We start from the raw sequence: 15,143 nt of genomic DNA, 5'->3' as shown, positions 1-15,143 counted from the left end.
AGATTTTTTCTTAATATTTTTATGTATGATTTGCATTAATTAAATAATTGATCAAATAAATAATAACTAATATAAAAGTAATAGAAAGCAGATCATAACAATATATATTTTATCATTTATTACTTTTTTTCGCACATTAATTAAATACCATTTTTTGTTTAGTTAATCATATGTAGATGTAACTTTCTTAAACAAGATAAATAGTTCTTTCTTTCTACCTAAAATAGGTAGAATTTGTCGCTTGGTAATAATTTACTTGCCGTTTTTTTAATGTTTCTGTGGCTTAGATATATTTGTTTAAAAAAGAAATTTTAAATGGAAGCTTCCAAATCATAGTTTGATTTGTAGTTAATAACAGAATATCGGTCAGTGTGCTCCGAATTTTGGAATAGTTGAAATCTATATTTTTCAGTATTGGGTATTACTTATTATTATAACTGATTTTTGGATAAACGTAATCGTATTGTTTTATTAAGATAATGGATAGTAGAAAACGAATACATAATATCCTAAACCTAGCTTTGGCAAGCGCAGGGGCATCTACCAAAGATTTACTTTTGGTAAGTAGTGTAAAAGGATGCCAAGAAATCAGTACATATTTCAAAAAAGGAATTTATACATTTCACTGATCATGCATGTCGTATGGATAAAGACGAGACGATTTAAAGTAAGTCCTGTTATTAATGTGATAATTACAGTAAAGTGCATTCCACCAAATTACTATTATAGATATTTGTACATATCTGTGTCCCACAGTTACTACTCTAAGCAGCAGATGAAAGCATACAAAAGCCTTCAGGTACATAAATCTTTTACAGCTGGATTTGTTTTAAAAGTTGAAAGTCACGAGCAACAACTTCATAAGCACCTACAAGAATATTGAGGAAATCCAGCTCCTCGATACTACTGGGCAAACTAGAAGATTGAAGAGGACAAAGCTTTTTGAACTAGTTTGAGTGATCGGTGATAGTGTAAAGCAGAACATAGTGCTTGTGTGCCTGTGTATGTTAGAATAGTGCATGATCTTGTTAGATAAGATAAGAGACGCTATGGTGTAAGCTCTTCATTTTAAGGAACAGTAGTAATTTAGGTTAAATTAAAATTGCTCATTGGTCAGTTATGACCAGATTGTAATTGTAATGTACAATTCAATACAATGAATCATCATCGTAGTAATGATTATGAAAAAAATATATGGCAAGATTTTGTGCAACAAAAATGATTATATTTATCAAGGATGTATTATTTGGTATGGCCACATCGACACCCCCATCGAAAATGGTTGTAACTCATTTTTAGCGATTTTACAGGAGAGGCAAAATACGAAAACTTAAATTTTTAAAAATGTATACCGAAATGGTTAGACTCTTTTACACTAATGCGATATGATATTTATAATATAATAAGGTGTTACTGTGAGATTTATGTTTTCTAATTTTATTAACTATTAAAAATCTTGAATTTGATTGAGATACAACCTTAAGAGTAAACATGATTCTTCGTAGAAAAAGGTTGTAACTTGCCTAACAACCATGTTACACTCTCCGTGTTAATTATTTTTCCAGTTTTGCTACTAAAAGGTTGTATGTTTTGAGTCATCGTCAATATAGATAGGAAAAAGTTAGTTTCTATGGTATATTTAAACAAAATATCAACTCATAGTTTTCACAACTTTAATTTGAAATTATAAATTTTACAATAACAATAATATTTCATCACTATGAAGAAAACATGTTATAAAATATCTCAAATTTTTCGCATTTCTATTGCGTATATGTAAATATTTAATTTTAGACCATTTTGTTTTATTACTTTACTCTTTTACTATTAAAATCTACTTCAAAATTTAACATAATGTGTGTCCTTAAATAGGTTAAAATTTAGAATTTGCTTCTGATTTATTTCAGTTACAGATTAAGGCTTGCCTGATGCTTTGGCACATCGTATCATGGTTATCCATTGGTCTGGAGCATATACGACTTTTTCCGTTTTTCTATAAGGGCATGCACTGAATCACCCTCGTTGTGGAATGTGCTATTTCAAAAAATGCTTGTGTAGCATTAATATTAAACTTACGTACTACGTAGAAGTACGTAGTAAAAACTATTCTATATTATTTCTTTTGTCCACCGCAATTATCAAAAAGGAAAAAAAGTCCGTAAATCCTTTTTAATTTACATTTCGATAAATTGACTTATGAGATACACCATATGTTTGATTACTTTATGAATTAAACATACGTGCAACAACGTTGTAACTCATTTAAAAACCTTGTTAATCGTCAAGTATAAAGAAAATAAATATTTAACATAGGGAGTATCCAGTGTTACTCCCTTCTTCGCGCTAAAATGGAGTAAAATGGCATACGTTACTTAAAATACAACTTCTTATTATCCAAACTATTGAGAATTAAACTATGTCGTTTATATTGACGTGTGCGCAATTTTTTGCTGATTTCGCCTATGTTGAAATCTGAAAATAGATGTAAATTGAGTTACAACCTTGTTCGATGGGGGTGTCGACATATACTTCTGGTGTATCGTCGGTGATGTGACAATACCTCCTATCTCCTTTTTGATGAATTTTGTAGGAGACGAAAAACCCTTTTTAGGGTCATTTCCTGTTTTCACATGTAAATTTTGACATGTTTTGTAGTAAATAGAGAGTTGAATTTACTACAAAACATGTCAAAAAAATCATATGAAAATAGGAGCTGACTGTAAAAAAAGTTTTTATTCTCTCTTACAAAACTCATAAAAAAAAACAAATCGGAGGTGTTATGTCACATCAGCGACTATATCCAGGAAATGTATAAAAAATATACTGTGAATGTCCAAAGAACATTCGTAGACATTCATGGAATGTTCCAACAAGAAATTCAAGGTATGTTTAAAATGCTGACAGAGGACTTTCCTGGGACATTTAGGGGACATTCTTGTGCTTTTGAAGACATTCCAGGAATGTTTTCAATATCCTGTGTGTACATTCTAGAAACATACATGGAATTTAGTAACATCTAGTAGCATTTAACGTGTCTTGGTTTGTTTATTTCTACTGCATCTTGATTGTAAATTTAGATTACACGATTAGTCGCCCTGTTGTCAGAGATTATCTAACTTTTTAACTGTTTAGATATAACCGTAGAATTTAACTGTAAATCTTGGGCTGTTTGTCGTGTTGCTCGTCGTTGTTTTTAGGTCCCTATAAAACTGTCTAGACTGACCGGTTCTATGTTCCTCCTCGAGTTGCTGTATTCGTGCTTCTAGGTACTAAGAGAAATAATGATGATTCCATTAATTTATTTTTACCTGTTCTTCGTTTTATTTTATTCATCATTATCCAGCTTCTTCTCTTGTCCACTGCAGTGCATGAGTCTCCTCAGCACCTTTCCAGGAAGTTCGATCTTTTGCTAATTGCATCCATCTACCATCTATTTTTTATTCGTCTGTCCAGAGTGTTGGTGTAGTCTACCTTTGCCTCTCTTGTCCATGCGAGGTCTCCATTCTAACAGTATTTTTGTCCACCTCTCATCCTGCAGTCCCGCTATAATATGTCCTGCGAAACTCCATTTTAATCTGGTAATTCTTTCTATGATATCTTACATACCCGTTATTTGCCTTAATTATAAATTTCTCACTCGATCCGCAAGTCTTATTCCTAGAATGGATCTTTTCATTTTCCGCTGTGCTATTCTAAGCTTTGACACCCTTGCTTTGGTTAATGTTAGTGTTTCAGCTCCGTACGTAATGACTGGAAGAACACATTGATTGTATACTTTCCTTTTAAGGCTTAAAGGAATTTCACTTCTGAATATGTCTTTCAATCTGCCATATGCTGCCCAGCCTAAACCAATCCTTCTATCTATCTCTTTGGTCTGATGGTAGAAATTTTGATGTCGTGTTCGAGATATCGATATTCACTTATTCCTTCTATTAAGGTTGTTATATGTTCTTTTCTTCGGACATTTTCTCTTTAACTTAATGTTTAATATGCACTCGGAAAAACTTATTTAAGATTGTAACATCTTTCACTACGTATGTATGTGTTAGTTGTCCGTGATGATAAAGTGGATCTCGTTTAGAGTCTTACCATTGGGGCTCCTCCAAGTCCATATTTTAATGATTTTCTCATGGAAGAAGCGCTATTCATTAAATATAATTATATTCCTTAAGTTAGTATCAGTAGTTAATAGAATAAGAAATATATGAATAGAACAGTGAAATCTTTTGTTTTCAATATTTTCACAAAATTGATTAAAAATTAATGTCACTGCAGCTGTTTCGGCAGAGTGCCTTTCTCAAGTGATAGGTTTTTACTATTATGAGTCTATACTAGGAGTAGGGAGTTGTTTGTCTCAAGTTAGTCATGCAGAATTATATCATCTGTATTTTTTAATTTATTAGTTTCCATAGACTCTAATGAAGATAGCTTAAGGCCTTTATTTTGAATATGAAGAATTTGAATACTGTTCATTAAAAGAAAGATTCTATTATTGAAAGCCCTTTTATGTTCTGCTATGCGTTTGTCAAAGATTCTACCAGTTTGACCGATGTAAGTATTTGGACAATCACCACATGTCAGTTTACAATGTTTACGTGTCAGAAAATAAAAGTTCTCAGTGTTTATTTGGTAGATAAAATGAATTTCCATCCAGTAACGGTCGAATCCAGCAATAAGAATAAGAACTATTTCGATAATTTTTCAGTCTCTCCCTATCGTTTAGAGAAAATTCAACCAAAATACAGTCGAACCCGCTTATTAAAATACCGGTTATAGGAATATCCCGGTTTAAGGAATAGAAATTTGAGGTCCCGAAACGTTTCTATTTACTCCTTAATAAATTTATCCGCTTAAAGGACTACGTTTTAATTAATTAATATCGCTTAATCGAATATTATTCAAGTGGACGAACAACTTTTTATTCATAGTTTCCAAAAAAAATTAAAATTGTGTATGGGTTATTATATTTTTCGGATAATAAATACTTTATTACGCACCAGTTGGGCCCTTTTACGAAATACAACAGGCCATAAAATATCTACTTTTACTTGTCTCACAAAAGTTTCTATTAAAACTAAAAATTTCTATTGCGACCTACCTCGTTGCAGTTATAAATTTTATTGGTTAATGGTTTATTGACTTCGACAATACAATGGCAGACAAGAATAGAAATGTTTTCTTTTACTGATAACCATGTCCATTCATAAACCCGACATGAGTTTGAATATTTTAACAATCCGTTTTTTGCCTGCCAATGTGCCAATTCATAAAAACACAGAATTTGACAAAATAAAGGCCGAATATTTTTAAGAGTTGTTTCGTTTGACGATAATTTGTCGGTTTTCGAAGATACTGAAGATTTAGAACAAAACAATGAAACCACCCAACTCAATATTAAAGCGAAAGATGAGGCAAAAGATGAAGATTTTTTCGATTTTGTGGATATTCCATTCAATTTGGCAAGTCCTAACCGTTTGTAATATTATAAGAAGATTTCTGGAGGGTCAATTCAATGTAATTTTTTCTAATTTGTATAACTTAAAGATTTAAAAAAAAAATGAGAAGTAATTTTGGCGTATGCATTTTAAATCAGATAATTATATACATGTTTACATATTGCACACATTTCATGCTTATTAAGGGATTTATGCACAGAAAATGTAATTTGGTTTTTTAATAAAATAAGTTACACTGCTGTATCATTGACATAAAAGGACCTAAAACCATATAATTTAATGTAAATGTAGGTACATACATAATATGTACTATTATTATGTAGGTCTATTCAGTAGGGACACTTATTTCTACTAGCCATCAATGATCGGGTATTAGAATATCCCGGTTATAGGAATATTTTTGCTTGGCACGAAGGCTATTCCAATAAGCGGGTTCGACTGTAATTGAAAAACAGTTTCTTTTTTAAAATATTAGTTTTTTTCTTTTAGATCAATGCAGAACGAACAACAGATGCAATTTTTGCCGAAGTAACATCAGTTCTGGACATCCTGGTGGCTTAAATTGTTAGGTTGTTAAGGTACAAGTACAATTAGGAAAATTCAACACCGAATGTTATTTTAAGCCAAAAAAGAAATGTTTATTGTTAAATTAAAACTTTATTTATCGCAAATATAATTTTATTTTTAATACGCATTTTATTTTATATTATACAAGCGAGGGTTGATCGATAATAGGGAACTTTCACATTTTTTTATTACAGAACAATTTTCAGTTTTGTTTAAAAATGAGATTTTCACGCTTCAAAAACTCATAATAGCTTAGAAATACAAATTTAAAATCTGCGATAGTTAAATAGTTCAAACGACCCGTGACATCACATAGTTTAACTTTATGGTTGTAAGCTGGGCAAATTATCCCGAGGGATATAACCGAATAAAGGAAGAAGAAGAAGAAGAACTTTATGGTTATATTTGGGTATATTCTTCTTCTCCTTCTTTAGTTTATTGGCCTCCACCTACTTGGGTTTTTGGCCAGCTCATCGTCGCGGAATAAGGGAAAAATATTTATATTCTAATGACATTTATCGTATGTCATTTAATAATATAATATATACCGGTTTGTTGAGATTGGAGTTGGATACAGTTTTTGAAGGAAAGCAAAGAAGGTTTACTAGTATGGAAAATAAAACCATTTTGTAAAAGTACAAGTTTTCTATGAATAGTTCAAACGATCAAAAACACTTGTGACGTCACATAATTGTATTTTATACTGACGGTTGTAACGTCTAATTTAAAATTATATATAAAATTTTGTTTACTTTGTTGGTGCAGAATGTAAACATTAACCTTATGACGTCACGACGCGTTTTGGGCTAGTTGCTTTAATTTGAATTTAGAATCGTTTTTAGGGGCCAAACGGAACACAAAAACAACTTTTTTTATCTTTGATACATGTTTTAAATTATGATCTGTTGTGATTTATAACATTTTTTTAGAATTTAAAATTTTATGCAAGTTCCCTATTATGTGGTCTAACTCAGGAATGGCAAATGGGTCATATCTCTTCTTCTTGATGTGCCTATCTGTGACGAATGTTGGCGATCCTCATGGCAATCTTTATCATATATGCAGCAGCGCGGAAAAGCTGCACAGATATTTTGTTAAACCAATTTCCAAGGTTCTTTAACCAGGATGTTCTTTTCCTTCCTGCAGCTCGCTTTCCAAATATTTTTCCTTGCAGGATCTCTTGTAAACCATTAGGAACTTGCAAATCAAGTAGAAGACTCCAAATATGTCTCTGAAAGAATAGTCAGCAAAAGATTAAACTAGATGTTAAGGCCTTAAATGTGATGGCAATTTATGCACCTGAGAATTGAGAACATCAGAGATGTAGACACAGCCGAAATCTTCTACAAACACCTTCAGAGTACAATAAACGAAATTTCACAGAGTGAATATACATAATATTCATCATGGTAACTTTAATGTCCCTGTTGATGATGACATAGTATCAGGGATAAGGCAAAGCTATAACGAGGATGTCAGAAATGAAATATTGTCTATTTATGGTAATACAGACATAGTTTCTGTAAACCTAATTTGTAGAAGATAACAATTGTGGTCTTCGTAAATGGTAGTAAAGAGTAGCGTTGCCAAAGCCAGAAACAAGTAGAGTGAGACATCATCAAGTACGTACAAGACATATATAATTCATGTTTGGATTTATTTTATTCAACGTTTTACAATGTATGAATATCAATATCAAAAATAGAAACTATCAGCTTTGTTCTTTTTCTCAAATTTTCAGTTTAACTCTTCAGTAATTCAGTACTTCCTTTTATTGCGTATTATGAAGATTCAATTTCTTTTATTAATTTGTTGCATTCTTCTTGTGAATTTCGTTCAAAATGTTTTTCTACTAGTTCTTCTGTAACATCAGCCAGATTTGGTGGATCCCATTTAGGAGTGTCATTTTTATCTTGTAGGACAACTCGTGTACCTACAAAAAAAATTGGATAGTAAGAATATTTCAAGCAGGAAGATACAAATGTTTACAAAAGAACATGATGAAAAGTATTTTAAAAAAATAAAGATCATGTTGAAATTTTGGATTCTATTGCTGTGTTGTTTTTGTTACAATAGTTAGTTTGACTATAACGTAATTAGACAAATTCTACATGTCCTTTGAATTAAAGGGAATGCTCTGGTGAGGATCATTCTCAGGCAAATGGCAAATTACACACAGCTAGTCCAGGGCGCATCTGTTTTGAGATGGACGTTGCGAGGAGACTCATTTTTTTTTTGAAGAAATTGCTTGGAATTAGGTCATATAATAATAATTGAGTTATCCTCCCACTCAAAAAGCTCCGGAACATTGTTTAAATAATCAAAATGTCAAAAAATGAAGGAAAAATTCGATTTTTTTCTTGGTTTTTTGATTATAACTTTAAAAGTATTCACTTACGAGAAAAGTGGGACTAACGTTAAAGTTGCGTAATTAAATTTCCTACAATATAGGATTGGCTGAAAATTATAAAAATTGTCACCCTTGTTGAAAAATAGTAATAATTCCGAAAAAAAAAACATAAAAAACACGTATTCGTATTTTACGTTTTTCGACCATTTATGCTACCCTTAGGACCTTCATATTTTAAGCAAAAAACCGTTATGATATAATAAAACTATATTGTAAATTTCATTAAAATCCGTTGAATAGATTTTGCAAAATAAATTTTGCAATCCAGCTATCGCAAAAAAATTCATTTTTTCAAAATGTTGCAGGACTAAAAATAAGGCAGATAGCAAGTTGAACTTTTTTTACAAATAGAAGAATACTGTACCTTTCATTTGGAATTTGCAAAATTTAAATCGGTTATCTACCACGGCGTCAGGAATTTTTTTAAATAAACATTCATTTTTGGTGCTTCGCGCAGGACAGCGGTGTTCGATTCACACAAGTTGATTTCCACCAAAATTTCTTCCAATCTTTGTCTAATATATTATTTTCTTGCTCTATATTTTGTTCTATTTTAATATTTTAATTACACAAAAATCAAACTAATTTGATTATTGTTTGTGAAATATTGTTTAAACAATTGCGTATGTTTAAAAATAATAAACTTTTATTCTCTAAGTTAAAATATATGAACAAAGAAAGTTTTTGCTAAAAAAGTGTTATTTCAAAGGAAGGAGTATGTGTTTTTATTTTGCAATAAACCAATTTATTTATTTATTTATTTATATCGAAATTTAATAAAAATTAAAATTTATCAATCATTATCAAATTGGAATGCCCAATCAGAGGAAACGTATCCGCGGTCCTTCGCGTAGCAGCAAAAATTAATGTTTATTTAAAAAAATTCTTGACATCGTGGTAGTTAATCTATTTTAATTTTGTAAATTGCAAATGAAAAGTACAGTATTTTACATGTAAAAAATATTCAACTTGCTGTCTGCTTAATTTTCAGTCCTGCAACCTTTTGAAAAAATGAACTGTTTTGCGAAAGCTGGATTTTAAAATTTATTTTGTAAAATCTATTAAACCGATCTTAATTAAAGCTACAGTACTGTTTTATTATATCATAAAGTTTTTCTGGCTGAAATATGAAAGTCTTAAGGGTAGCACAAATTGTTGAAAAACGTATAATGCGAATACTTGTTTTTTTATGTTTTTTTCACAATTATTGCTATTTTGCAACAAGGGTGACAATTTTTAAAATTTTTAACCAATCCTATATTATAGGACACACCTTTAATCACACAAACGATTACTCCAAAGAAATCAAAGTTCGAATAGAGAAAGCAAGAACAAACTTCAATAAAATGAGAAAGGTACTTTGTGCAAGGGAACTGAAATTAGACTTGAGAGTTAGGCTAGCAAGGTGTTACATTTTTTCGACTCTGCTTTACGGGATAGAAGCATGGACTCTTAACGCATCGACTACTAAAAGTTGGAAGCATTTGAACTGTGGGTGTATAGAAGAATCCTGAAGATATCATGGACCGAGGATATAACAAACAACGAAGTCATGAGAAGAGTCAACAAAAGACTGGAAATATTGGAAACCATCAAGACACGAAAGCTGCAGTACCTGGGGCATGTTATGCGTAATGAGAGATACAACATACTTCAGTTGATTATACAGGGGAAAATCCAGGGCAAGAGAAGTGTAGGAAGGAGTCGAATTTCGTGGTTGCGTAACTTGAGGGAATGGTAGGGATGCACATCAACCGAACTGTTTAGAGCAGCAGCATCTAAGATCAGAATAGCCATGATGATTGCCAACCTCCGTCGCGGAGATGGCACGTGAAGAAGAGAAGATATTATAGGAAATTTAATTACTCAACTTTTATGTCATGTCAGTGCAACTTTTCTCGGAAATGAATACTCTTAAAAATATAATCAAAAAACGAAGAAAACAATCGAATTTTTCCTTCATTTTTTGACATTTTGATTATTTAAACAATGTTCCGGACCTTTAAGTATTATTATATGAGTTATTTTCAAGCAATTTGTGCAAAACAATATGAGTCACCTCTCAACATCCAAATGTACTAATATTTTTACAGATGGGCCCTGGTCTAAACTTCATTCGACGACTAAGAGGAAAAGTACTACGTTAGTAATTTAACAGGTTATGGTATTATTTGCCTTGATAGAAAACAAAATCCTTCAAATGAGAACTAATTCATTGATAAAAGTCTATCAAACGAAGAAATGTTATGAAAACCAAAACATGTACCTACCTTCATATGAATCCTTAAATTTGTAAAAGTTGACAGTCAAATTATACTCCATGTTCAAACATTCCAACCAACTCATACCTTTACCCTTCTGCAATTGTTTTAATATCACTTTTAAGCTACTTGGTGAGTATTTTTCCATTAAATTAAGGGTATCTCTAGCCCATGGCGATCCATCATCTCTTAATTTAGTAAAAATACTTTCTACAGTTGACTCCGAAAAGCATTTGTTTATCTTGTCCATTACAGGTTGTAAAGTTAACTCAGAAATATCTTTTTGGCAGAATGTGTCAAGCACTGCAATAATGCTTCTATCAGAAGAACAATTTAAAAGCTCCTCTTCAAGTAAAGGCAAGTCGCTGTGGTTGCAATAATGAGTAGCAAATCCTGCCCTCAATACGTCTGGTCCGATGATTGTACTGCCTGTTAAAGCTAGGTAATATCCTAGGTGCCCAATGGTGCGGTGGAAGAAGTAAGTAGCAGAAGCATTGGGAAGAAACCCTACCTTTACCTCCGGCATTGCAAATTTTGTCTTTTCCGTGGCTACACGGAACCTCGAGTTAACTGAATATCCAGCACCTCCACCCATTGTTATTCCATTCATGAGAGCAATAATAGGCATTTTATAGTTTCTAATAAGATGCATATTAGCATTGAGGTAGATAATCATTTCGTTAGTATACACCCAATCTTGCTTCAAACCTGCCTCTTTCAGAAGCACCAGGTCTCCACCAGAGCTAAACGCTCGATCTCCTGCACCTTTCATAACGATTAGGGATTTTTTGTTTTGTAAATCCATGAGTGTTTTGTATACATTCTTCTGTAGATCCACATTCATCGAGTTTAATACTTTCGGTCTATTTAATATAACTACGGCGTTCTTTCCTACTTCTTTGGTCAATACTGATTGAGTAGAACATTTTCGTGAGGTAATATGTGTGTGTCTTTGAATTAATCGTATAAAGAGGCAGCTCGGCGACTAAAACAAAAATTCAAGTCATTTAAAACAGTTATAATTTTTGGGCGAAATTTTGATGATATACAGGGTGTCCTGAAAAGGTTGGTCATAAATTATACCACAGATTCTGGAGTCAAAAATAGTTCGATTTAACCTAACTTACCTTAGTACAAATGTGCTCATAAAAAAAGTTACAGCCCTTTGAACTTACAAAATGAAAATAGATTTTTTTCAATATATCGAAAACTATTAAAGATTATTAATTTAAAATGGACATGTGTCATTTCTATTGCAGGATCATCTTAAAACAAAATTATAGTGAGATTTGTCCACCCCATAAAAATTTTATGGGGAGTTTGATCCCTTAAACTCCCCCGAACTTTTGTGTACGTTCCAATTAATTCATTATTGTGGTACCGTTAGTTAAACACAACGTTTTAAAACTTTTTTGCCTTTTAGTATTTTTTCGATAAGCGAGCTTTAATCGAGATGCGGCTTCTTTTTTAATATATTTATATAAAAATTTTGTGGGAGTTTTGTTCCTTTAAGCCCCCCAAATGTTTGTGTACGTTCCAATTAAACTATTATTGTGGTACCATTAGTTAAACACAGTATTTTTAAAACTTTTTTGCCTCCTAGCCTTTTTTTATAAGTCACTTTTTATCGAGATGTGGCTTCTTTTTCAAAATATGCCTAAGAATGTAAATTATAAATACATTTTTAGATTATTAACAGGTCTCTATAATCGTACTTAACCATATACAAATACAGTATAACCCCGCAAATCCGAACTAATTGGGGGACAGCCTGTTCGAATTCCGAAAAGTTCGGATTATCCGAAAATTAGCCTAACTAATAGTTCAAAGCTTTCGTTGTCATTGATTATGAGTTGCAAAACGTTCTCGCAAGAGTGTGGACAATATTTTTGGATTCAAGTTAACTACAAGAAAATCGAAGTAAGTTTATGTTTAACTTACATAAGCAATACATATAAAGTATGTATTTTTAATTAAAGTATGTAATTTTCTGGTTTTACTCTCTATGATAAACATGTTTTTAAGTTTTTGTGTTGAATTTTTAAATTTTTTTCACTTTCCGTTGGTTAGGATTAGCGGGGTTCGGATTTGCGGGGTTCTACTGTATGTGGTGGATTCGATAAACATTCAAAATATCTCGATAAACACTGTCTTATCGAAAAAGTCCTAAGAGGCAAAAATGTTTTAAAAACAGTGTGTTTAACTGATGGTGCCATACTAATAATTAAATTGGAATGTACACAAAAGTTTGGGGAGGTTTAAGGAAACAAAACTGGCATAAATTTTTTATGAGGTACACAAATTTCACTTTAATTTTTATTTAAGATGCTGCTGCCATAAGAATGCCACATGTCCATTTTCAATGAAAAATTTTTATATTTTGTAACTTCAAAGGGCTGTAACTTTTTTGTGTGCACTATTGTATATAAGTAAGTGAGGTTCAATCATCTTATTTTTGACCCCATAATCCGTGGTATAATTTATGACCAATCCTTTCGGGACACCCTGTATAATACAATTCTTTTGAACAGTAAATATACAGTTTAATAGTTGAAAACTGGCGGGTGTCAATGCATATAATTATTCGTAAGAGGCTACATCAGAGCGTCATCAATTTTTTTTCGAAAGTTTCAACAGTGCGGCAACAGTGCATCGGTAGAAGGCACAATATTGTGAATCATAGGTGCGCTAAATGTTGCAAAGTCAGTCAAGTTCGATTTCTTGTTATAGATAATCGATTTTTAGTAATTCCAATGTGATACAAAATCTAGGCATGGGATAAAAAAGTTTATTTGAAGAAAGTGTATTTTTTTACTCTTTTTAATGGCGGTACAGGCTCGATTTTATAATATTTTATTTAATTGTAGAATAATTTCCACATACTCACATATTTCTCAAATTGGGCTGTGTACTGCCATTCTGTATTTTACTACGAATATGTGTGCCAAATATCTCGACAAAATATTCAAAATTAAGCTGCAATCTTGGAACATGTTTTCCCGCGCTGATGTAGCTTCTTAATTAGCTTGAATGATTGTTGTTTATCGTATTTTTTTATTTATAATTGTGTTCACCTTTGTACATGGTAAGTTGACATTCTCTTTAATTTTAAAGAATGTGTTGACAGCATATCATCTGTAATTTACTATTTTTATTAGAAAAATCATTCTAATTAAGCTTAAAAATTAGTTACATGTTAAATTGTAAATCTTTTTTGGTTGTTTTTGCTGATAAATTAAAAAAGTGAAATAACAGTATATTATACAACGAGCATTTAATGATCGTCATTATGATGCGAATATGATGGATACGAAACGAGCTTCATAATGATAATTAAATGCAAGTTGTATACATAAACTACAGGACGAAATAATTAAAATCAAAGGAGGGTTATGGAAGATAACGATCAAAGAATGAGAAATAAGAAAAAATATTTAGTAGAAGAATGGGGAAACTTTAAAAATATGATGATATATAGAGAAAAACTAGTATGTGGGACCACACGAAATACTAGAATAGAGGAACGGACACAATGCTGGAATAAAGAGGTAAAAATCGAAATACAGGAAAATAAAAAACTAGAAATATTGCATACAAGACAAAACACGAAAAAAATATGAAAGATTCGCAATACAGAGAATAATGTTCTCTGGAATAAAGTTGGGACAAGTTCGGAGAAAATGGAAGAAAACAGTAAGTAAAATGTAAAATTGTTTTTTATACATTGCAAATCTGCTACCTGACAAAGAAATAAAGCTAAAACAAATTATGACCAAAAAAGGAACAATAATCACCGATGACAAGGATATAATGAAAATACAAGGAATACAACGAAACCAACGTAATTGGCGGATCAGATGACAAAACTGAGGAAACAGAAGCTATACAGGTAGAAGAACTAGAGAAATCAATAAGATAGGAATCAAAATTAGTAGATCTACTGGGAGTGATGAAGTTAATCCAGAAATGTTTAGAGATATAGGGAAAAATCAAAAGAAAAGTTTATTATACCAAATCTTTTAGGGAAGAAAACAATACTGCCTAAAGAATGGCCAAATTAAATAAATATACCAGTGTACAAGAAAAAAATTACAAGCGACTGTCAGAACTATAAATTCATATCAGAAAAATTAGAAGAGAAATAGAACATAAAGTAGAGGGCATACAAAGCAGATTCGGAGACGAACATATTAGACACAGTTGAAATAAGTAAAACAGACAGCCGTAAAGAAAAGAAAATAAGCATAGGTACGTTTTATAAATTATACAAGTATGAGTTTTACAGACAGACGTGGAATAAGAATTTATTTCAATCGAAAGGAAAACTACATGGGAAAGCCTGAAAAAAAATGAGAGAAGGTTGTTATTAGGTTAGTTCGTAGTACGATAAGCGTCCATTGCCAACCATCAGACGCATGCGCAGTTAACATATAGCGATACGCAGTTAAC

At 31.6% G+C, this 15,143-nt stretch overlaps 2 protein-coding genes across 2 annotated transcripts in view; one reads left to right on the top strand and one right to left on the bottom strand.

Moving 5' to 3' along the window:
- The window catches only part of LOC114324152 (adenylate kinase isoenzyme 1), a 70,651-nt gene extending 64,576 nt beyond the window's left edge, over positions 1-6,075 (top strand). Inside the window, exon 4 of the mRNA XM_050643221.1 lies at positions 5,946-6,075. Within this exon, the coding sequence (XP_050499178.1) occupies positions 5,946-6,017 (72 nt within the window). The 3' untranslated portion in view covers positions 6,018-6,075. The remainder of the gene's footprint in view (positions 1-5,945) is intronic.
- A 1,586-nt stretch (positions 6,076-7,661) lies between these two features.
- The window catches only part of LOC114324149 (3-hydroxyisobutyryl-CoA hydrolase, mitochondrial), a 29,127-nt gene continuing 21,645 nt past the window's right edge, over positions 7,662-15,143 (bottom strand). The window contains exons 2-3 of the mRNA XM_028271893.2: positions 10,704-11,679; positions 7,662-7,956 (exon numbers count right to left, since the gene is read on the bottom strand). Coding sequence (XP_028127694.2) covers positions 7,805-7,956; positions 10,704-11,679 — 1,128 coding nt within the window. The 3' untranslated portion in view covers positions 7,662-7,804. The remainder of the gene's footprint in view (positions 7,957-10,703; positions 11,680-15,143) is intronic.

The sequence above is a fragment of the Diabrotica virgifera genome, chromosome 1 (assembly GCF_917563875.1).
Source record: "Diabrotica virgifera virgifera chromosome 1, PGI_DIABVI_V3a".
NCBI classification, from domain to species: Eukaryota; Metazoa; Arthropoda; class Insecta; order Coleoptera; family Chrysomelidae; genus Diabrotica; species Diabrotica virgifera.
Note: the sequence above shows the minus strand (reverse complement) of the source record. Positions and strands in the feature narration are given on the sequence as shown.